Consider the following 25605-nt stretch of genomic DNA (forward strand, 5'->3'; position numbering starts at 1 on the left):
GCACCACTTCTCCGTCCAACGCGAGGCCGAGTCCCGCGTACAGCAACTAGAAGGATGTGAACCTATGACATGCAACTATCTACTGGGGCTTTGGGGGGAAAAAATGAATAAATAAAATCTTTAAAAGGAGGATCTCCTGACTTGTCCATGTCAGAACTCAAACTTTTTCCTGCTGGTGATGTAAAAACTGAATCAGATATCAGAGTCAGTGTTCTCCTCTCTCCCTGCCCACCCTCACTGCCCAAGGTCTAGAGCAGAATGAGAGGAGACCATTGCTGACGGAGGAGACGAGGCCTTCTTCAAGGAGACACTATGTCCCTGCTCTCTGTCCTTCTCTTCCTACATCCACTAGACACTTTATTTCTTCTTTCCTATGTGAAGGTAATATTCCAGGCACCAGACACTAGGGGAATAAACTTAAAAGACATAGCACCTGCCTTCAAGGAACTTGAAAAACAGATGCACTTGAAAACAATGACAATGAAAGGCAAAAGTTCAAGGAACAATCGGAAATCTAGGGGGAGGCCACCTAAGTCAGCCTGGAACATCAGGAAGTGTTCACACTGCGTGAGCTGAAATGGGAAGGATAAGTACCAGTTTTCTGGGCAGATAAGCAGGACCTGGGCGTCTCAGACAGTGGGAACAGGCAGGTAAGTACCAAGGCATAAGAAGAGGGTGGAAGAAGAGGAGGAATATGGAAAGGACTCAAGAAAAGATAGATAAACTAGAAGAGAGTGATGAAATAGAAGCTACCGATAAAACAGCTTTGAAAAGGAGGGAGAGATTGGAAGTGTCAGATTCTAGAGAGAAATCAGAAGAGATAAGGGATTCAAGCACCTGTTGGGTTTAGGAAAAAATAAATCATTGTAGACATTGGTGATAACAGTTTCTATGGGAGAATAGGGGGTAAAAACTGTTAAGAAGCCAGTGGGACGTGTATTCATTTTTTATTGCTTTGTGACAGATTATCAGAAATTTAGTGGCTTAAAAAACATTTTTATTTATTCTGTTTTCTCCTGGTTTCTGTAGATCAGTAGTCTGAGCACAACTGAGCTGGGTTCTTTGCTCGGGGGTCTCACAAGGCTGACATCAAGATGTCAAGCTGCGTTCTCATCTGAAGGCTCTACTAGGGGAGGATCTGCCTCTAAGCTCTCTCAGGTTATTGGAGGAATTCATTTCCTTGAGGCTGTAGAATTCATGGCAGCTTGCTTCCTACAACAGAGAAAGAGTCTCTGCTACTTTGAGGTCTATCCTTTTGACCCTCTTTTAAAGAGCTCGCTTGATTGGTCATCCCCCCACACAATAATCTCCTGTTTGGTTAATTTAAAGTCATCTGATTAGGGACTTTAATTGCATCTGCAAAATCCTTTCGCCTTTGCCAGGTTCTGTTAGTTAGAAGGAAGTCACAGATTCCACCTGTACTCAGGAGGAGGGGGTTCTACAAGGGTGGGACTCTTTGGGAAGTCACATCAGGGTGTGTGGGCCATAGGAAGTAAGGAAATCAATACAATGATTGTGTGGTATAGAGGTGACTGAGAAGAAAACAACACGGGTCTGCAACCATGGGAAAGACAGGACCCACAAAGATATTGGTATACGTGTATGCACATATTTTTATCAGTTAGCTTTTGCTGCTTAGCAAACCATGCTAAAATTTAGTGTTTGCAAAAAACAACCATTTATTTAGCTCTGAAATACGCAGGTCAATAATTTGGCTGTGCTCAGCTGGGTGGTTCTGCAGATCTGGGTCAGACTCAGCTGTTTTTTGCTGAGGTTCACTTACATGTCTGCAATTGGCTGCTGGGTTGGCTGGTAGGTGATTAGCTGTCTGGTGGCTGGTTAGCTGAGAAGTGGTCTTGCATTTTCCAGTAGGCTAGCCTGGGCTCATTTACATCATGGCAACATTCTGCACTTAGCAAGCCAGTAAGCTCCAATGCACAAGTGCTTTTCTAGCCACTGTTTCTTGTATCACATTTGCTAATGTCCCACTGGCCAAAATGAATCATGTGGCTAGTTGAGATTAAGGGATGAGGAAAAGGACTTTGTGTTTTTAATGCAAAGACTAGAGAATGGTGGGTATTTTTACAATCCACTACTTGATATTTATTATTATGTTTTTAAAGATAGGAAGGATTCTGCTTAAATTTATGTTAGGATAAGAGAGCTAGCAGAAAAGGAAAAGGCTGGATACATAGCATATGGGGATAACTGATGAAATGAGATTCCTGAGGAGGCAACAGCTGCTGTGATTCAGAGTACATGGGGAAAATTTACCTTTTACAAAGTGAAAAGCCATCATCTTCCCTTAGAACAAAGGAAAGGGAATGAGGATATATCTAGAAAAATTTGATTTTCCTGATAATCCCAATTTTCTCTGGAGAGAAGGAATCTGGGTCATCTGTTGAATACAATGAGGGAAGTGATGGGAAAAGGGTTTGTGGAGAGTGTTAACTTTTTGGAAGGGCTGTTGTTCAGAACAGGAGAAGAAGCTGAGGTCAAGAGAAAAGAGAAAAAAAAAAAAAAACAACCAAGAAAAAAGCTAAGAGAGACAGGGCCCAGCTGAGACTATAGATCTTAAATTTGTGATGACACCAATCCACAGTGCCTCACTCAGCCTCTATGTGAATTAGAGAAGGGCGCCCTGTCTACATAGGGGCAAGGAAGCTCAGCCCCACTCTCTGCTGGTGCCTTTGTACAGACCAAGTTCATAAACTAAGATCAGTGGCTCTGCCAATCAACAAGGTTGTGTTAAATTTTTTTTACAGCAGCTTTAAGTAGACCAAGTCTAGGAACATAACGGCAGCTGGTGGGATTGATTTAAGAACGAAAATTTGCCAAGTGGATGGGTAAGAGAAGGAGATGGCTAGAATGTTGACAATGCTGGCAAGAAGGAGGAGACTGAACAAAGTATTTCTAAAACCTAAAACGAAAAATAGCAGGGGATGAGGGAAATGAGACTGGATAGCAAGAGAAAGGCTCTGTCATGAAGGAAACATATTTAGTTCATGGTAGACACAGAGAAAGTATTGATGACATCTTGAGCATAGGTATACTTCAATCAGATTTTAAAAGGTCAATCTAATGATAGGTTAAATGGAGTGCAACTAGAGGTAGGAACACCAGAAATCTTATTTAAATTGTTCAGGTAGGAAAGGCTGAGAGTCTGTCCAGTGATATTATGAGTGTCCATCAGTGACAAGAGGACCGATCAATAGGTAAGTTTAGGAGGCCAAGCTGCCGTAGTGTAATGACTATATGTGAGGACAGAGAGGAATCTAGAGTTTCTGCTTTGCATGGCTATACAGATTCAGGAAGAAGAGAACAACTATATGAAACCAACATCTGGTGCTGTCCAAATCTTGGGGACTATTCAGAACATCAGGTAGCAGATCGTCACTTTAGCTTTTATCTCATAGACATATTAGGAAAAGAATGATATATAAAAGAGCAGTTAATTTTAGATTGACTAAAATTACAAGGCAGCTCCACAATAGAGATTGGTTGTTAAAATAACGGATGGCCTCTATTATACAGGATCCAAGGGTAGATTTATGAGTAAGATTGTCCACTTGATAACAGCAGAACATTGCAAGCATCCTCTGTTACTGAGATTGTTGTGAATGTATTCCAGAGTTCAGGAAAGTCTTTCTTGGAGAAGAGAGTTTTGACAAGGACTTTGGAGAAGTAAGGGGGCTCAAGGAATCAGAAGAGGGTTGGGGATTGGAGAACATAGTCAGGGGTAGCTCTAGAGAGGTGTTTGAAGCAAAAGAATCAACACAGATCAGGTTAGAAATAAATTGTGGAGAAGACGGAGAACAGGCTTCAGGGAGAAGGAATTAGAGTACCAATAACAAGCCTAGAGTATCGCACAAGGAGTTGTTAATGGGTGAGAATGAAGGGATGGAAATAATTTGTAGACATCCATAGAGAAGCTTATTATTACTGGTAAGGGATTTACAGGAAAGAGGTAAAATGAAGGACCACTTCTGAGCTACTTGACTGAGCATTTGACAGGTATCCATTCTTTCTTTCTGCATAAAATTATTCATGTCTTTAGCGCCTCTTTGTTTTTAACTTATTAATGAGAGGAATTCAGGAAAATGAATCTTTTTCATTAAAAAATGCATTCCTCAGTCCTGGGAATTTTATAAAAATATGGTGCCACATTTTTATATTAATATAAATTAGGATAACATCAGGATGTATTTGCAAATTGGAAACGAATATATTGCAAATACTTATTAATATATTGAAAAGGAAATATAATAAAAATTACATGTAGATTAATATAAGCATAATAAACATTCTTAGACTTTTCACAGTCTTTTAGAAGTTCTTGAATAATTAAGTATTAAAAAGCATAATAAAATTCTCAGTTACTTATATTAGGTAAAATATAACAATGTAGTAGGATGTTTGGTAATTAGAAGCCATAGTCTTGAGGAAGTTGGAGGGAACAGTCTTTTCATCTGAACGAGACCCTCAAACTTATGGCCCTATGATTTTAGCATGATGCTTTGGTGGATAATCAGGATGAATTAATGAGCTTGTCATATAAATTGAAGTTATTTGGAAACATGACTGAAAAGGTAATGGGATTTTTGTGGCTCATATTATTAAGTTACAAACTTCTCTACCAAAAGTTTTGGCATAATATGCAAAAACACCCTATACACAGTCTTGAAATTTCTTCATTCCTTCTGTGAAGAGAGACCAATCAATAGAAACAGCTAGAGAAGACGTTTCAGTTACGGCTAATCATATGAATCAGTTATATAAACAATGGTTAAGCAGAGCTGTTTCTAAGTAAAACTTATGTGAGGGAATTGTTAAGCCTTCTTTCTCCATTTGATTGAATTCTGCTTGATTTTCAATTATTTCTGATTTTCGGATATTCTGGGTTATGCCAATGTATTCAAATATTATTTATGTGGCAAGAATTCTGTGCTTGCACATAAATTTACATATAAAAAGAAAAGAATATTTTGAGTATGTTTGCTCAGAAACTTAGAAGTTTGAGTTGTTTGAATTTAGTTTTTAATATTTTTAGAACTCAAAACTGTGTGATATGAAAATCCCTACTTTAGTCTAATGGATACTTTCTTGATATGTTATAAAGAAAAATCCAGAAATATCATTTACTGAATTTGTAAACCAAGCTTTTGCAAAGTTTAATTCTTATAGTTATAAATTTCTTGCTATGTAATGCAATATATATATATTTATATATATTATTTTATGTTATATATTTATATTTTTATATATTATATATTTATATATTATTTATATGTATTACTTTTTCAATATTTATTAACATATTCATTCATATTTTGAATAATTTATAATCCCTAAATTCTTTATTAGATACAACTCTTTTCCTTTCTTTCATGAATCGATAGAATCAAATCAATAATTTTGAAGGGAAACCTCTGTTTAAAAGATTTGGCTTTAGAATCATGTATAATTTCAGTGCTTGTCTTAAAGTACTGGATGATTTTTACAATAGCACATGAATACTTACATCCAGTTATTCCACAAGCTCTCCCTGGTCTCTCTTGAAAATGATACATTATTTCTTAATTTTCTTTTTATGTGATGTGGGATTTGTGGGCTGCATAGTTTCAGGCAGATTACATTTGTAAAGTACTTGGGCTTCTTTTGATATGAAAGAGTCCCTATTCCTTCCAGCATAATCCAAATCATTTGTTAAAGGTTCATTCTGGCAAGTAATTAGGGAAATATGTTTCATAAGCTAAAACTTCCTCTCTATTTTGGACTTTGCTTTCACCCTCTCAACTTAGCATTGTGTGTTGATTAATCGTTAGGCACTGCATCTTCTGAATTCTGGGCATTTTTTTCAGGGTTACCATATGTAGGAATAGTCTAAGTTTTCAGAATTTTAAACCTTTGAAGTAGTGTTAAATTTTTTAAGGATTGTAGTCATTATTATTATTTTATGGCTTATATTCTTACAATGGAAGAAAATCTATTTCATTTTCCAAAGTGAATTTTGAAATTTATATTGATGGTGATTTAAATCTTTGCAAATCACACAATTCCAAATTAAGATAGTTATTTTAGATTTTGTCCATAAATTATTTTCCAAATGGAAACATGCAAATACAATTTTACATTGATGTTCGTTCTGGGGAACAAATGAGGTATAGTATATAATGCTTCGCACTTTATTTATATTTTATTTCAAATTCAAAGCAATGCCTCATTAGCAAAACAGAATTTCTTCCATTTTTATGGAGATTTAAGGTGCCTCCTTTTGTGTAAACTAATAGAAGGACTGTGCATAAACACACAAGTGACAAGAATATTTTGACAGTTTCTCAAATAATGTCCTATTACAATCTGTCTATTTCTCTTTCCTCTAGTTAACTTCTTCTCCCACTACCTCTGAGCAGCTTGCCTGTAAACCACCTGCTTTCTCCTTTGTTTCTCCAACTAATCAGAAAACACCACCTGACCCAGTTACCCTCGACGGAGCCTCTGTCCTAGAGGAGATCCACACTAGGAGGCTGGATGTCAGTGGGGCCGTGGTGGAAGAAACAACTACGTATTTTCAAACTTCCGCTCACTCTTCACCCTATTTTGCATCGAAGGGCACCTCCTCGACGTTACAGGTTCCCCATTCCACTCAGTTATCAGGTTCTAATTTATCCAGTCCAAGTGCAACCGATCAAAAACCTGGACTGACATCGGAAGTTCCAAAGAAGACAACTTTGACCTCGCATGTCCTTAGCCCCAGAGAAAGTCCAAGAACCTCTTCTCCTTCACCATCCTCCGGTGCTTCTCTGACGTCGAATTCAGCCTCGTACATACCAGTCCGTATTGTCACGCATTCACTCTCTCCAAGTCCGAAACCATTTACCTCCTCTTTCCAAGGCTCTTCTTCTACTATCTGTAGCCAAGCGTCGTCTAGTGGAAATCTCTCGAAGTCAGGGGTGAAATCCCCGGTGCCCTCTCGGCTTTCCCTCCTCACCGCTATCCTCAAGTCAAACCCTTCTCACCAAAGACCCATTTCCCCTGCATCTTGTCCCACTTTCTCTCTCAACTCCCTGGCTTCTTCCACACTCACACTCGATCAAAAAGTAAAGCAAACCCCACCCACACCTAAAAAGTCTCTCTCAAGTTGCTCCCTGAGAGCTGGGTCTCCAGAGGGAAGGGAACACCATGTTTCTGAATTAAGCCAGCAATCCTTGCACTTACCTTCTTTCACCAAATCTGCTCCCCTTTCTCAGGCACCCTCGCTTTCTCCCACAAAGCATGTCGGTAGCAGCCTTGTTTCTTTGAATGTGGAGAAAACACCATCACCCACTTCTTTGAAGAGCAGTCCACCGCTCTCCCTGCTACAAACCGGTACATGGAGTCCTGCAGGTCTTCCTCCTGTTCCACCAAGCTTGTCGCCTCTTTCTTGGAAGGGCAAACAGGACCCTGACCTCAGGGGTCCAGAAAAGCTCAGGAATATTTACACACATCCTTCTAAGTCAGCCTCCTCTACTTTATCTTCTCCCACTAACCAAAGATCCACACTCTCCTCTCCAGAGAAATCTTTCCATCCTTCCCCAGCTCTTTCAAACCTGATCAATAGATCCAAGGGAGCGTCACCACAGCTATCTGGCTCGGGGCAGAAACCTTCAGCTGCTGCTCCAGCCCCTGTCTCCAGCCCTAGCTCTGCCTCTCTTCCCAAATTCGGGTCCCCCCCTCCCCCTCCTGCTAAACTTCCCTCCCCAAAACTCCAGCTCAGTCCCTCAGCTCTGCACCCAAATTGTGGCCGTGGGACCTTGCCTTCAAGACTTGGGAAATCTGAAAGCTCAATATCCGACCACAGGTCATCTGTTTCAACCCCATCACCTCCCATCTCTCTAACAAGAACCGAGGAGCTGATTTCACCTTGTTCACTGTCCATGTCAACAGGCCCTGAAACTAAGACACCCAAGGTATTTTTTGCACGTTGCATGGTGCATGCTTATTTTGAAATATGGAAGAATCTTTTTCCCAGGGGATAAATCAAGAATTATGATATTCATTTTGCTCCTACAAGGAGGTAGAGAAAAATGCAAGAGGGTCTGGCTGGGATTTGGTATATTTGAATGTGCAGATGAATTATAATCTGTCTAAAATTATGCATGTTTCTGTACAATTCTTTGGTTTTGCAAATCCTCCTCTTATGGTAACTTCTTAAATCTATGGCTTCAAGGGCAGTTTTTTCAGGTATAATATGAGTTATATCATTGATCCCAAAAATGGAATTTAAAGCAGCTCCTTGAGATTTGGGAGTATGATACATTTCTGATTATTTAATAGCATGGACCCCATCATCCATCAAAATATCCTTCACTGATAGAAGAGTAGACAGGATTAGTGTAAAATGGAATATTATCTTAGATCTAGGCCCATATTATTGCCAAGCTAATTTGAAAACTTTCTATTTCCTTTGCCGGCATTCATTTATTATTATTAATTTTCTTTCCCTTCTGCCAGGTTGATTTCTTTATTGCTCCCTATACCTCAAGCTAAATCAATATGGATTTAGCTATATAGCTACAGGGCAAAGGGAACAGAAATTTTCTTTATACGTGAAAATTATTTGATTTATTATGAACACTAAATACTTAGTAGTTATGAAATACAGAAAGGGTAGACAGGCTGGGTATAAAAAAATAGAATTAAGAGAGGAAAAATATAGGCTTTCAAATGCTCTGAAGCAAACTATTAAGCAAGGATGTGAAACTGGCATTTATTTTAATATGAGAAGGGAAACATTTGAAGGATTGACCCGTAGACTTCATTTCTCCTGGTGGAAGGCAACTCTGCTCTAGAGATGCCAGCTTCCCAGTTATTCTTAAATAATTTAGGATGCAGATCTTATGCACCCAGAATTTAGTAGTTGTTATATAAATAAAATAAAATTCTGAAATTGCCTGTATTAGGAGGGATTGGGATTATCAGTTCAGTGTACTGAAACAACACAGTTTTAGAGCTTCCAATTTCCATGGAGATTGTGTTCAACTCTGTCATTGTTTGGATGATGAATTTAAGATGGAAAGGATAAAACAACCCATGTGATCTTCTTAATGATGTGGCAATACAGTTCAACTTAAAAAGCATGCATTAAACACCTACCGTATGCCCACCACTATACCAACTTTGTTGGGAGGCTGTGTGTGTGTGTTTTTTATGAAAGTAATAAATAATTCTTTGTCCTAAAAAAATAAATTTTATTCAACACAAAAAATATACATAACATGAAGAAGCTATATAGAGTTATTAAATCTACAATAAAGCTAGAAAACAAGTATAAGACAATATTAACATAGTGTAATACAGATTACATATAATTGTTCACTGAATTCTATATAATAGAAATATTATTATGGGACATGGTTAGTGAGAGAAGTTATCATAAATGTCAGACCTGTCGGAAATGCTTAAGATTTAGCTTGATGAAGAGGAAAGGAGTTGGCATTTCAGAAATGGTAAACCAACTAACCAAATATACAGAAGAGGATCCCAGAGGAGTGTATGTGGAGACATGAGAAGGTTGACTTTATCATCGAATAATGATACTAGTAATGATAATTATAGTAACAGATATCAGATGGTTTCTGTGATTAAGAACTATCCTAGTAGCTATACAGAATTGAATTTATACAGGTTGAAAATGAATTAAAAGGGACGATGTCAGTTAATTTTTATGACCCTATGAGGTTGGTAATATTATTTTCTCCATTTTATACACCAAGAAACTGAAGTTCAGGGAATAACTTGCCCAGGTCACATATCCTATACTGGCAGAGCTGACATTTATATTAATTTAAATCTACTGATTCTTGAAGCCATGTTCTTTATTACTATGAGTTATTGCTATGAAGTTATTGCTATAATAACTCATATTAATTATCATTTTAGTCTGATTTAATAATTCTCATGAAGGAAACCATCATTATTATGGAATGATTATCAGAATTATCAATTGATATAATATTGGGGTTATTTTAAAAATGTATTCTTAGAGATTATTAAGTTCTTATATTTTAAACTTTCAAAGCAAATGGAATGGAGAAAATCTAACTTTTTCTATAATGCTAAATTTAAAAATCTTACTTGAGGTAAAATGACCTGGTGATTATCTTTTCAATAAATATGTGTGATTATGGAATTCCTTTTTGGTGTGTTGAAAAAAATTGGTGATCTAAACTTTACCATTTCCTGAATTTATTAACAGTTATTTTGTAAGCCATGCTGCAGTACACTTAAATTATTCCTTACCTTTGTGGAAAGTGGTTTTACTCCAGAGGCTTCTTCAGAGTGTTTGTGTTTGTGGTTCACTCTGCTTTGTTCATATTTTGTCCTGTTTTTTGGAGAGTTGGAAGAGGGTGAGCCCAGAGGGGGTTTTGATAAAGTGAAGTCCTATTTTGTGCAAAATCAAGATTGTTGAAGACCTGTTCTTCCCTGGCTCACATACTGCCCCAATATTTGAGAATTTTCAGCATTTGCTTTAATTTTTTGGTTTTATTTTGTTTATTTCCAAGTTAATAAAATTCAAGCTTGTAGAAATGCATGGTAAATTTGATGAACATGAAAATATGAAGAATGGTTGTAATTTATCTATTTTTATCTGTTCCTTTGAACAGAAAAAAAAATATTTCTTATAGTGGGTAAAATTTACGATAACTTCTGCCAAAATAGTTGCTTTCTGAGACATAGTGTTTTTTTGTCATCTTTATTTCCTCTTGCTTCTTGCTGTTATCTTTCCAGGTAAAAATCAGCCTTTTTTTTTTTTTATTTATTGCAAACTATTATTTGCAGGAATTGTAATTTGAATATAAAAAATTCATTAAAATGGATACTGGAATAGATAAATCTTATATCAATTTCTTTTGATATTTGACTAGTTTTATTTAAATTGCCATGATTATTTTGTAGATTGATAGGAGGAAATAGCCAAAGGTTTTGGGATATCAAAGAATTTACATGCTTTTAGGGATTGTTTCTTGTCTTGCTCCTTCCACTGTGGTGCTAATCCGAGCACGAGCACAGGGCTCTCTTTGAAGTCAAAGAGCTTCCGATTTAGATCAGCTTCACTCAGTGCCAGAGCCCGAAAGGAGAGGTCCCAGAACACAGATGGCCGTCACATTAAAACATGAATTCTTGAAGGATATTAGTTCAAAGTCTGGGCCCTCCTGTCCTTGGATATTAAAATGGAATGGAACAGCTAGAATATGCTGAGCTAAATTCAGGTATAAAGTATGTTTGATGTTTCTTTTTCATAGATAGAATCTCAAGGTTCTGAATCTGTTGGCATTAGCATGATATAATTGATATATTTAAATTTCACATATAGTTTAAAAATATTATTTCACATTATAATCATGGCTCTAGACAGGGTGGGCATCTCCCTAAATGCTGCTCAGGCTATTCTTTTGTCAACATTTATATTGTCTGAGACTTTTTTTTTCCTTGGGAGAGCCTGAATATCACAAAAGAAATCCATGGTGTTGTATTTGGGCTCCCAATATATTTTGCCTTCATTTATAAAATAGTTTAAATTTTTCTCCTAGTGAGTTATCATGGTGTCCCATATGGGAATTTGGAATGGCCATTACGTCAAAACCTCATATGTTTTGCCACTCACTGAGGATGGTCTGAAGCCCTTTTCTATGAGGGCTCCAGTGCTGTGCCTGCCCCGGCCTTAAAGCTATTTGGACGCATAGCTTGTTTAGGGAGTCAGCTGGGAGCTTTTTGATATTTCATGGACATTTATAGCTGCCGTTTTATTTGTAAACTCTCATTCCTTTAAGGCACTAAAACATTTCCAAATACGTCACACTAGAGACTTGGTGGCAATGGTATTTTGATGATTTTCTACACTTCTGCTGATCCACGTGTAATCTAGGAAATAAGGAACATGGAATGTACCTCCCTGAGCTAAAATAGTTAATCTGGGTTCAAACAAATCATTCATTCCTTCAATAAATTTGTATTGAGTGCTTATTATGTGCAAGGCACTTTTCAAAGTTGTGAGGATATTACAACAAAGAAAATTGCAAAAATGCCTGCTCAAAGAAAGTTTATATTCTGTGGTAGAGGAGAAACAATCAAACAATCTCCTCCCACCCCCCAAATAAGTAAATTTTCTCGTGCGTTAGAAGGTCATAAGTGGTGTGGAGAAAAGTATAGCGGGGTAAGAGACGGTGTCACAATTTTATGTTGGGTGCTCAAGATAGATTTCTTTGAGAAGGTGACATCCTAGGAGGTGAGACTTCTTAGGAGAGTATAGTCAGGAAAAATCCCTGAAGCTAGAGAGGGCTTGGCAGTTACAACGAACAGATAAAGGAGCCAGTGTGGCAGGAGTGGAGTGAGTGAGGGGACATTGAGGTTGTCAGAGGGAGATGTAACAGGGGTCTGGGTCCTGCAGGTCTTGTAGGCTACTTCTAAGTCTTTGATTTTTAGTCTGAGTGAGACAGGAAGCCATTGGAGGGTTTTGAATAGAAAATTCAAATTTTGAATAGATAATAGACACAATCTTATCTATCTGGCTTCTATGTTAAGAATAAACTGTAAGAGGGTGAGGGAGGAAGTAAGGAGAACTTAGGAGGCTATTGCAACAGTCTAGCAAGTGATGATGGTGAGCTTATACCAATGAAGGTGAAGATAATATTTCTGTATATATTTTGTAGGTAGAGTAACAAATATTCAGCAATTTTTACAGCCTGCCATATGTGAGGTGATAAAACAGCTGAAACTAGATGTATATATGTCTTCTTCTTCCCTTGTTCTCTTTTTGTCTCGCTGTCTTTTACTATATCTCTACCGCAGAGTTCTTGGTGCCTTTCTGGGGATTCTAGATTTTCCATGATTCTCCCAACCCTGCTATCGGTCACTTGCATGTCTGTACTAACCAATTCTGTGTCCATTCCCTTTGCTTCTCTCCAGCTAGCCTTCTGAATTGATCTAGCAATGATTCACGCTCAAGTGTCAGTGATTGACGGAGCTGTTTTTTCACCCCTTGAGAAGCATTTGCATTTTAATCGAAGGGTGCCTGTGCAGCTTAACTCAAAGATGAGACTTCTCAAAAGAAAAAACAGGGATTCAGGGTCATGAGTTCAAATCCTGAAAGTTCCTATTATTGAAGGAAGATGACTTTGGAAACTTAACATATTGGGAATGCCGTCAGGGCCTGCTTGGAAGCGGGGAAGAGGTTCTCTAATCAGCCAGGCTTGTCTAACACTTGAACAGTAGATGAGGAACTAAAATTTTGTTCTTTCATGTCCTCTGAATCTTATTGTAATTTTCAATTAAATACTTCAGTTTAAGTCAAAAAATATTTACTCCACATCTGTTCTTTGCCAGGTTGGTATGAGGTGTTGAAAATAATATAAAATCTCTCCTCTAAAAGACCTATCAGGCTAATAGGGATGGCAAAATATTGTAATACAATAACACAAATGCTATATGTTTAGAGTGCTTGGAACACAAAAAGATAAATCAGCCATGGAGAGGGGTCCTGGGAGGAGAGTTGTTGAGGGAAGCTTTCTTAGAAACTACCACTCTCATCTTCTCTGCCAGACCATGGTCTACAGCCAGTATTTTTATACCCCCCTCCCTCCAGCTCTTCAGTTATCAGGATCGTTACGGAGATTGTGCTCTGCCAGTGATCCAGATGTAAGTGAGGGATCTGGGCAATCTCCGTCTGTGAATCGGATCAGAGCTTGGGTTGAGCTGTCAACTCAGGGAAACTCTGACACAGGCAGTGCAGGCATGGTCACTGAGGAGCAGGAAGTGTACGTTTAGAGTGACGCTCTCATTTCTCATGGATGCTTCCGGAAGGAGAAGTTGGCCATGATGGTAGGGAGGCTCTTCACCAGGGTTCTCTCTTCTTCCTGTTTATGTAATCTGAGGTTCTGCCATTCACTTGTACTTAAACTGTAACCAGGAGTTCAAGTTTCTGATTCTCAAGGCAGCTAATATAGTTCACTTGGAGATTTTGTGGGTCTTGATTACTGGAGCCTTTGGCAGAATTTTATACATCAGCAATGGTGGGTAGGATAGCAGTGAGAAATATTTTCTGAAGGGGAAGGATGTGTTCTTGCAATCCCTGCCTTCACACCCAGAATTTATGTTGCAATATCTGGCATTGCCTATAAGTAGGATTAGCTCTGATAAACTTATGTACTAAAATGCCATTTCCTTTTCTAAAACTAAACTTTGCCCTGCACATGTCGTGTAGTGGATATTTAAGAAATATTTATTGAATGTTGATGGAAAGCACAGATTACAAATTGGAGAGATACAATAGCTATCATTGAATTTTTTGCTAGATTCAAAATCAGGCTGGTCAGTTTTACCTTCATAATTAGCTGATGGTGATTCCAGCCTGTAATACTACAGCCTATTATTTAAGTTATAATTACCCTGACTAGAGTGATTTATAATTTTAAACCAAGGAAGACAAACCAATGAATTTGGTTTAACACCTGGAAGCCTTAAAATGCTACAGAGGAAATATGTTCCAAATTAGAATATTGTTAAGAGAACCCGGAGGAAATATAGTGAACCCCCAAAATATCTCTAATGGCAGCAAGAATGATCTTCAGATTGAAAAGGAAAGGCTACATATGTCTCAGAGATGCATAAAGCCTAAGATAGATGAGGAACGAGAAAGAAAGTCTAGTTGCTGTGAATAAGTTCCTGTCTCCTGGTCTAGATAAATTGTATCTCAGAACAGATGAAATTTTTATTTCTATTGCAGAACTATTGTAAATGTTGGCAAATAAGAGGTTTACTAGAAAAAAGAAGTGAGCCATATGTTCAATTTGCACACAAAAAATGGAAGACAAATTCTGAAAATTATGGCCTGCATTCTTAGTTTGTGAATGTTTACAAAAACAGTTATAACTGGAAGTCAGACATTTTCTTCAAGCAAGACGTTTATTGAATGCCTTCCAAGTTCTAGCTTTTGTGATGTCTTTCACCATATCGTGGACAAGGAGAGATATGCAAGGTGTAACGACATATTGCTGTGAACTCATATTTGTTCTTAGTACCCAATCCAGAGCATCCTCAAGGTCACTCTCTATCCCAACACTCTATTTCTTTTTTTTCCAGTTCCTACATGTTTTTTTTTTAATTTATTTTTTTATTGCAGTAATATTGGTTTGTAAGATTGTATATATTTCAGGCATACATCATTATACTTCTATTTCTGCATTGATTACATCATTTTCACCACCCAAATACTAATTACAACCCGTGACCACACACATGTGCCTAATCATCCCTTTTGCCCTCCTCCCTCTCCCCTTCCCCTCTGGTAACCACCAAACCAATCTCTGTCTTTATGTGATTGTTTGTTATTTTTTTTATCTTCTACTTATGAGTGAGATCATACAATATTTGACCTTCTCCCTCTGACTTATTTGGCTTAGCATAATTCCCTCACTGTCCATCAATGTTGTCACAAATAGCTGGATTTCATCATTTCTTATGGCTGAGTAGTATTCCATTGTGTATGTATACCACATCTTCTTCTTCCATTCCTCCCTTGATGGGCACTTAGGTTGCTTCAAAGTCTTGGCTATTGTGAATAAGGCTGCAATGAACACAAAGGTCCATGTATCTCTACACATTTGTGTTTTCATGTTCTTTGGATAAATACCCAGCGGTGGAATAGCTGGATCATATGGTAATTCTATCCTTAATTTTTTGAGGACTCTCCATACTGTTTTCCATAGTGGCTGTACCAGTTTGCACTCCCACCAGCAGTGTATGAGAGTTCCCTTCTTTCCACATCCTCTCCAACACTTGTTGTTTACTGTCTTGTTAATTATAGCCATTCTGACGGGTGTGAGGTGATATCTCATTGTAGCTTTGATTTGCCTTTCCTGATAGTTAATGACGTTGAACATCTTTTCATGTGCCCATTGGCCATCTGCATATGTTCTTTGGAGAAATGTCTGTTCAGGTCTTTTGCCCATTTTTTAATTGGGTTGTTAGTTTTTTTGTTGTTGAGATGTATGGGTTCTTGACATGTTTTGACGATTAACCCCTTATCAGGTATACAGTTGGCAAATATCTTCTCCCAATTGTTAGGATTTCTTTTCATTTTGTTGGTGGTTTCCTTTGCTGTGCAGAAGCTTTTTAGTTTGATGTAGTCCCATTTGTTTATTTTTTCTATTGTTTCTCTTGCCTGGTCCAACATGGTGCTTGAAAATATGTTGCTGACACCAATGTCGAAGAGCGTACTTCTTATGTTTTCTTCTAGAAGTTTCATGGTTTCAGGTCTTACATTCAAGTCCTTGATCCATTTTGAGTTAATTTTTGTGTATGGTGTAAGATAATAATAAGATAACACTATATTTCAATTTTCTGCATATTATTTATTTCTCTATGACTTTTTTTTTGCTTTCTTATTGATTTGTTTATAGTTTGTCTTTGTTCATTAGGATGTAAGCTATAGAGAGTAAAATATTTGTATGTTTTATTCACTGCTGAATTTCCAATATTTAGAGCAATGCATGTCACAAAGTAGAAACTCAACAATATTTTGTTGAATGAATCCATTTGTTAGACTGCCATTTCTAAATAGACTTACAGCATGGATTCATGTCCACCAGGTTGGCAGAACCCAGTAGGCGAGAGCTCGCTATCTTTGGTATATGACTTGAATGAAGATAAAAATGATATACCTAACAAAATGGTTCATGAAATAATATAAAAATTCTTATCTTCATAGTTTACAATGACAAACCAAATCTAATCAGATGGATAGAGATAATGCCTAAAGTACTATTTTTGGATCTAGAGAAAAAAGCATAACTACAGGATGGAGTTTAATTTCAACAAATGTTAAAAAAAAAGATGAAAGGATTAGGGATTTTAGGTGATAGCATGCACAGTGTGATCTAATAATATGAAATGACTCCAACTTCACTCTCTTGTATATTCTAAACTCATCGCAAAAACCAAGGAGACATTTCCAATTATTTTCATTTTCATTGTATTAATTGAGTTTATTGTCAATATTAGGGAGGTGATGATTATATTCTACTTTGTGTTAAAACATGTCTAGTTAAGCACACACCTTTTCAAAATTTAAAAGAATATTGACAGGAAAGTGATGAGGATAGTGAAGTCCTTCAGCTGAGGATCGGTAAGGAGGGGGTTGGTGGAAACAGCCATGTGACTGTCATGCAGAGGAGAACTCTCAGCATGCATCACGATTCTAAGTGGGGAGAAATGGGAGCAATGGAGTAAGTTAATGGGAAGCATATTTTGGCTCAATGTAAGGGAGAATTTTGTACCAATTCCAGCAATTAAGTGTGTGCTGCCTTGGGAGGTAGGCAAGTGTTCAGGTGGTGGCTGAACAGAGGATCAGAGAGATTCACCTCTTGGATGAGGGATTTGAACCAGATGGCCTTCACCATCACTTCCGATTCTAAGATTCTATGGCATTTTGTGTGCAATAACAAGATATCTCTTTGTACAGTCTTCTCCATCTATATTCTTTAGGGCAGTTGAGGATAAGAGAACAAACGTTATGAATGATTACACGTCCTGAAATGAGAGGCCAGGGCATATGGCAGTCAAGTGCACGATTGAGCTGGAGAGCCTGCATCCAAATCTTAGCTATGACTTACTAGCTCGTGACCTTAGATAAGTTACTTAATATCTCTGTACTTTAGTTTCCATATATAAAATGGATATAATATAGTGTCTACCTAATAGGTTTGTTGTGAAGGTTGAGAGAATACACATAAAGCTTTTGGGATGGTACCTGGCTCATGGATGATTGTTAGCTATTGTTATTATTATCACAGCTATTATTACAATTAAATATACAAAAAACCATCATGGAGTATTAATGATACATTTTATTCTGTATTATTTGTCTGTTTATATACTCTTTGGGAGAAAATATTATTTTACAGAGAAAGCATGGATGTTGGATCCAGGCAGGCCTGGGTTCCACACCTGTTTCTGCTGTGTAGTCTTAGACAGGTCGCTTGACTTCACTGCGTCTCCTTTTCCTAATGACTCTTTAGTTATATGGCTTCTGTAAAATTAAATGAGGCAGTGTATGTAATTTGCCTAGTAATAAATGTCAGCTCTTATTCTCCATTTCATTTTCAGTCCTTATCCAAATAGGTTGTTGTCTGGAGACCACAACAGTGCAGGGTCAATATAGAGACTTAGGGCTGGAGGGGACCTGAGACTTCCTTCCTCCAGGTCTGGCATTTTGATTTCTCTCTACTTCAACTTCTTTCTAAGGAAAATGAATGTGTCAGCCTCTTACCTTCCTCATACCAGTTTAATGAAGGTTACTTCAATTACATCCATGAAACTGAAGGTTTTACTTTATTTGATTATCCTGTTTTCCTCTGTAGACACTTTGGTATGCTTTCCAGGGGCCTAAGACAGCTTGGAGCTGTGTGCTGATTTCCCACTGGATCTGGGCCACTGGGGAAGCTGCCTGAGACAGGGGCTTTTGAAGTGATGGAACCCTTGAACTTGGTTAAGAAGCTTGGGACCCAGAGTAATATCAAAACTGGGCTTTTGATTATGCATATTATCCTGATTTCTACAACTTCCTCATGCTTAACCCTCTCTCCCAAATACTCCACAAAACTGAACTATATTACTCTGAGTTTTACTTAAAATTCAGGACGTTTTATCATTTGATTCATTAACATTGCTCTATTAGAAAGTGCAGGAGATGATGATGAGGTTTAAAAAAATGAATTTAAGGTCAGGAGCTTGACCTAGTTTTTCCATTATGGAGTTAAATTGCTGATATTACTTCTATTCAAAATATGCTGCTTATTAAAAATTGCTGGTGAATTTTTTGTGTTCTGATCTTTGTTTTTATGAATGATGAAAGACAATGTATCAAGAGTTCAATTAAATTTATTGGCATAATATTTGTTAATTGTGGCACTATAAAAAAGAACTACTTTTTCCTTTGAGAATCAAGCAAAAACTCCCATGTTTATAGACTAGTACTCCTATGAGGGAATCCTGCTAATGAGAATTTTATATTTACCTTTGTAGAAATGGATGTTTTTAAGTTCTGAAACTATATAGCATATAATTGCCTATAATCCCTAGCCTGATCTTTTACTGTGATATTTCTTTGCTTCTCATTCTAATAAAATATTAACATGGTGAGCTAATTTTTTCTGTCGAAAACAAGTTGTTCAAGCATAACAACTGTTTTCTTCATTTGATAACACGTTTAACTTGGTAGAACTAGTCTAAAACTATGTCATATTCTTCCCCCTTTTCATGTCCACTCTTGCTTTCTGGTTACCCATTCTAGCAATACAAGACCAAGTCAACCTACAAGGCTTTTGCAGCCATCCCTACAAACACATTGCTTTTGGAACAGAAGGTCAGTGTCTTAAAGCAGAGTGAATGTTATGTTTCTAATGTCATTTTTGTTATGTTTTCTAAAATTTCTTTTTTAAAGATCTGCCTTTACTAAAATAAAATGCTGCTCTTAGTTTAAGAGGATGTGATGAAAGCATCTTGGTGAGTAGAATTGGAGACATCATTGATGTATCACTAGAGGCTACGTATGAGCCTAGAGTTGTCTAATCCATTCTTAGGCAGCCCTGGGAAACTTTGGATTCAGATTTGGATAAATCCCTGTCCTTTGGCATTTTAAATGGTTGTTATGTTTAAGAGCTTCCAGCTCTATTCACATTGATGAAAAGAGTAGAGGTAAAATGGGGTTACATGTGGGTAACCAGCCACCTTGGTCAAGACTTGGTGATTAATAGTGGCTTCCCCAGGATAGAAACATGTTAGCTGAGATTCCAACTTAGCCCCTTAGATTCCGTCATGGGCTAAATCTCTTTATCCATTCTCGCCAGCCACTGATCCTACCTCCAGGAATGGGAGGGAGGATTAAGATCACTTCCAATGACCCAGCTGCTTTCATGTGGCTTCAGGGCATTTTTGCTTTGCTATTAAGAGTTATTAATTATAAAATTAGAGGATTCTTCTTCAGTAGGTAAATTAAATCAAAGTCTCTTGTTTAATAAGCACATTATATATGCTCTAATGAAAGCCAAATGGAGGATCATATCAGAATCGAAGTGAAATCAGTCACCAAATTTATAAAATTATTTATTTCATATGTTATTTTTATGGTATTTAGGCAACTTATTGCTTAGTGTATTAAGCTCGTTTTTTTCTGTGTAACGATAGTATTTCAAATACTGTTACTATCATTTGTCAAAATGTTAATGTTTGCTAACCAAGTGGTATTTTGACCACTGGTTTAGGAATCTACATTCTTGTTTTTTTAGCATGATCTGGGAATAAAACCTTTGTGTGGTCTCTTGTTTAAAAAGTAGGAATTGTTAGTGGGAAATGCTAAGTAGCATATAGGTGAACATTAGTGGGCAGCATCTCATATCGTGTATCTCTGATAACTAACTCAAAATTATCCACATGTGATCCAGAATCTATGCTCTGTATATCTGAATGCTTTGAACTGAGGGGTCACTGGGCTGCAGGGAGATCTGGTGCTTTTTTCTCTAGCTTCTCTTCTGAATTTATACCTTTTAAAACTCAGTGAAAGATGATATGGGCCTAAAACAGCGATTTCAGGAGGCTTCAGGGGGATGCAGGAAGTGACACTTTCACCAATTGGCCCTCATCCTGCAGTCTAGGGTTATCATGTTGAGTCATAGAGGCAGTGTTCCCACACCACAGACCCTCTGCCCATTTCACATGGACGTTTTTGAAATCTCGTCACGAGTGTCTGCCCTCACAGAAGTGGGAGAAACTCTCCTCCTCAGCAGCCAGGCAAACAGAATAGGGGCCTGTTGTGTCTTGCTGTCCTTCCATCATACTTGTCTCCCCTAACCTAGCATATTCTCCTGTGCCTGTGTGGTACCACTATATTAATTTTATATTTAGAAAAATAACAGTTAATTCTTCTTGAAAGACTTTTGTAAGACAGGCTGGATGTCATTTATGGTTCCAGAATCTCTGTCTACCAGCTCTCTTCTCTTCCAGTTAAATGCATTTTAGAGATTATGATCTATTAGTCATTAAAAATGAAGAAGCATTAGCTTAATTTCTAGTGTCATCACAAACCCATTTCATAAATGTGTATGGTAGTATTGCTGTGTATTTAACCTAATGCAAGTGCATATGAGAGAGGTTTTGTGTTTTTAATTTTGAATAAAACCTATTCTTTAGGAAAATTATTATTTTTATTTTTAGTACAGCAAAATGTAAATATCATGATGTCTAATTTAAAATAATGTTATTCTAGTTAGGATTGATTACTGTATAAAGACTAGTGTGGGTAATTGTATCTTGGCTAAGTTAAATTGTTTTTGGACCATAAATATTTGAATTGTTCAAAGGTCACACAATAAGACATGATGTTTGTTTTTTCTTTAGAGCCTTTGTATAATTCCACATACTTTTTGCTGGCTTCCCCATGTTTTGTGTTCCTCAATAAGAAACTTTGTAAAAATTTTTAAATAGCAAAAGTGTTATCCTAAGATTTTATGAAAGTTTATTTCCATTTTCACTAATATTTCTTGAATGATATTGTACTACTCCTTTCATGGTTGTAGTTTTTTAAAAATAAATATGGTAATTTAGGCCTTCTTACCCATCTGTTTACACAATAGCACTCATCCTATGCCATTGGAATCAAAGGGACTTATTTCTGAATTGAGTGGGAAATTTAAGACTATAATTGTCAGAAACTCATCTATTTTGGGAAGAATTAACATTTAGGAATATTTTAAATCACAGAAACTTCTCTGAGATTCCTTTAATATTACACAGAACACCACAATTAAGGGGTAGGGTGATGCTGCAGTCTCATAATATTCTGTTAGGGTCTGTGCTGTGGCATGCCTTGAAGGTAGAACCAACATATTTAATTCAGTCTTAGAGAGTTCAACAATTAATTCTCTCTGCTAACCAGATTAAACCAATGGTTGATATTTTATACCACATTCTGTTTTGTAGAATATAGTATAATTAATGAGGAACCAGAATCACTTTAACAAAATAATACTATTTTTAAAAGTGAGATTTTCTCCAAACTGAAATATAGGTATCCATTCCAATCAGACATTAAGCTATCATTGAATCACTGGATTGGTTTCAGCTTTAATCACCCTAGATGAAGCCTGTAATTTTCAAAAGAGTACATTTTGTTGGCAGAGGACATGAGGTTTCTAGTATTTCTGTTCTGTAATTTATTGTCTGCATCAAAACTTAAATTTATAGCTTATTCCATATTCTATCTTTTTTTTTTTCCTGTGAACATTTAGGAGGGAACATTTTTAGCTAAAGTCTTAGCTCAGGCTTTACAGGAAGAGATAAATGTAAGGCATCATATTTTAACATGTTAGCTGAAGGGTCTTTGGCTTAATCTCCTGCCAATAATCATCTCCTCCAAGATTGAGATGAGGATGAATTAAAGTGATTATAAAGCAGGAACAAAGTAATCAGATCAACTTGCATTTGTGACTGTCCACGGACTTTATTACAATATGTTCAACAATATACTGAGCTCTGTGAGGAAATAATTTTGATATGGACATTAGTTTTTATTCTTGATGTGTGTACTGCTGTCCTTTTCAGAGAATGTTAAAGGTCTCTCTCTCAGACTGGCTAGTTTTCCTTCTTATCATCTGAGTATAATAGCAATAGGTAAAAAGTTAAATTAAACTGAAGATCACATATTAGTATTCTAAACAAATGGATTATTATTTTTACTGTGCAACTGTGTTAAGGAAAGGAAAGAAGAAGGAAGGAATATTTCCATGAAATCATATAATATGCATCTTTATTGTCTCACAAGTGGTGAATATTTTCCCATGAATGTATACATTTTTTTCCTTTACAGTAATTTAAGTTCTCTGTTCCTTTCCTCACAAGTATTCCTCGGGATAGAATCAGGCTAGGGTTAGGTAGTGTTTTCCAGCAAATCGCATTACTACCTGCCATTTTCAAGATAAATTTAATTCACAAGCTATGTGTGTTTCAAAGAAAAATTCTAGAGTAGCTGAATTTTATAAATAGCACATATAAATTACAGGACTAATTATTTAAATGAGAGTTATGGGATAAAAATCATTTTATTTTTCGTGGTGGAAGGAAGATAAAGAACAGCCATTTTGAAGACAATAGTGAAAACTGTGCTATAAAAATAGAAAGGTAAAGATTTGAGATGTCTTGTCAGTTGTCAAGTCAGTTTATTCTGAATTGCCAGTTTAATTTTTTAAAACAAGAGTTGGTAAACTCTAATCTAATTAAACATACGTCTTTGGGTAAGGCAATTTCAAGATCTCTGCATGTCTCAAAAATTTGACAAAATCTGGTTGCTAACTTAGCATATGGCCTGTACTAGAGAGACATTTCTTAATTTAGATCAGTACCAGAAGTGAATGTGGTCCCCATTTCTTTGGCACTGGAGAAGTGCCCAGGACCCAAATCTGTACTAATTGGCTCTCCTCAGCCAGTTGTCTACCATGCATTTATCTTTTTTAAAGCACTTACCAAATCGTATTTAATTACGCATAGTGGTTGTTTTTTTCTCCACCATGAACTATTTGAGACAATATAGTAGTTTTTTGTTAAATGTTCATGGAATGAATTAATTTAGTTTGCAGCTGGATAGGTCTCTAAAATTTCCAATTTTATTCCACAGGATTTTAAGGCAAATTTTTGCTCATAGGATTTAGAAAAAAGGGGGGCCTAGTGTATGACAATTGGGATGACGATAAATTAAGAGTCTTCTTTTAGGGTAGAATAAGACTCATTAATTCTACTTCCATGAAAAATGTATAAAGAACCTTCTGCTATAAGGGAAGTAAGTTGGTTTTAGACTTGACACCTTTTAACAGCTAGAGTATACAATCACAATGGCCACCATATTGAATACTCTAGTGTATCAGACACAGAGCTAAATGCTTTACTATCCTCACAACTCTATGCAGATTTTGATGTTCGAAGATGCCAAGTAAATTCCCCAAAGCAGCAGGGCTAGTAAGTTGCTGAATTGGATCTCAAGTGGGTTCTGATAATCCCCCAGCCTTCCCTGCTCACCATGCAACTGTGACATCAACTAGCCAAAGTGAAATGTTAGCAAGAGATGATGATGTCAGATTCCTGTCTACAATAATTTTCTCATTACTTGCTAAAATATATGTAAATCCTCATTAAATTAGAGCAACAAAAGTATTTATTTTTTTTAATGAGGAAACACTGAAGGAGAATTGGAAATGACTTAGCTCTGAGAAGACTTAAGTGAGTGAGGGATTACAAACCAGCCCAGTTCCTTGAGTTATTGAAAGAGATGAGGCGAATTATAGCGGAGGAGATGTTGGCTGGAAATAAGGAACACCCTTCTGATATCCTTGATTAAATGAATGAAAAGTATAGATTTGTCTGCCTTTGAGCCTTGATGAACGGGTTTGAAACTGGCTGTAATGATTTGCAAAAACTCCCTTCTTTCTGTGTGGAAGGAACAGACATTTAAGCCTGCAAAGATTTTGGGATTAAAAATGCCAAGTAGATTTCCTCAGTTCTTGAAGTTTTTAAACCAATCTTATGAAAATAATCTAATGATAAATATTCCTAGATCCTTAATGAAGCTGTACTTTTACATATCTGGAAGCCCCTTTGGCTTACAGGGTACATTTCCCCCTTTTCTTCAGATCAGAATGCTATTCAGACCTGAATCTCTAACTGGATAATCAAAGTGAGTTTTATTTTCCTGAGATTATCTCCAACCCTACAAGTGGTGTTGTATTAACAACTGCAAAAAAAGAAGGCTTTTGCAGTCCTCAAAGGATTTATTCTTCCAAATAGCTGGTCAGATTAAGTATAGGAGCATTGATATTTAGCAGGAATCATTTTTTGGGGGGTTAATTTCATCATTACTAAAATACAGTAACGCACCAATGAAATTTTTGAAATCCAATCTGATTAGCTAGTCCAGGTGTTACAAAAAGTTTACAAGCCCTGTTAGATTGTTCTTTCTTTGGAAGCAGTTTACGTTCTAATTCTATTTAGAGTGTAACTAATTCATTCTATTTTCAGATTTTTAGAACTTAATCCTGTTTCCTAAGAGAGAAGGTTAGACTGATTCCATATATCTGACTTAAAAGTGTTTGCGGTTCCATCAGAGGTGCTCTTTTTGGTTGGAGAACACCTTTTACAGTTTATTGGCCTATATTCTCATAATGACTTTGGTTTACAATGCCTGTTCATAGTCCTTGGCCCTTAATTATAAGGTAGTGCTGAGCTCGGAAACTATTTTCTTCTAAAAGTCAGATTTACTATGTCTCTTTTCAAATCTGAGTCCGGAGTTGGCTGTTCTGAGAAAAATATAATGAGAATATTTAATGAGAATATTTCTGATAACTTATATTAGTTAAGAATTTTTAAAAATACGATTCAAAGCATGTCCCATTTATGCCTCCCTTGGCTGTCGTCCAATTTGGTAGCAATATATGTTTTTAATAAAAATCTTTCTTTGGAGAATGTTCTGAGAGAAGTTCACTCAAAATGAATAAATCTAAAGAAACATCAATACAATCCTGCTGG

General features: G+C 36.7%; 1 protein-coding gene across 1 annotated transcript in view; it reads left to right on the forward strand.

The window, feature by feature from the left end:
- MLIP (muscular LMNA interacting protein) overlaps positions 1 to 25605 on the forward strand; it is a 204529-nt gene that overhangs the window by 121919 nt on the left and 57005 nt on the right. The window contains exons 4-5 of the mRNA XM_087438727.1: positions 6462 to 7949; positions 19331 to 19402. Coding sequence (XP_087294853.1) covers positions 6462 to 7949; positions 19331 to 19402 — 1560 coding nt within the window. The remainder of the gene's footprint in view (positions 1 to 6461; positions 7950 to 19330; positions 19403 to 25605) is intronic.

Source organism: Ceratotherium simum, chromosome 13, assembly GCF_057802395.1.
Source record: "Ceratotherium simum simum isolate JZ-2026a chromosome 13, ASM5780239v1, whole genome shotgun sequence".
Taxonomy (NCBI): domain Eukaryota; kingdom Metazoa; phylum Chordata; class Mammalia; order Perissodactyla; family Rhinocerotidae; genus Ceratotherium; species Ceratotherium simum.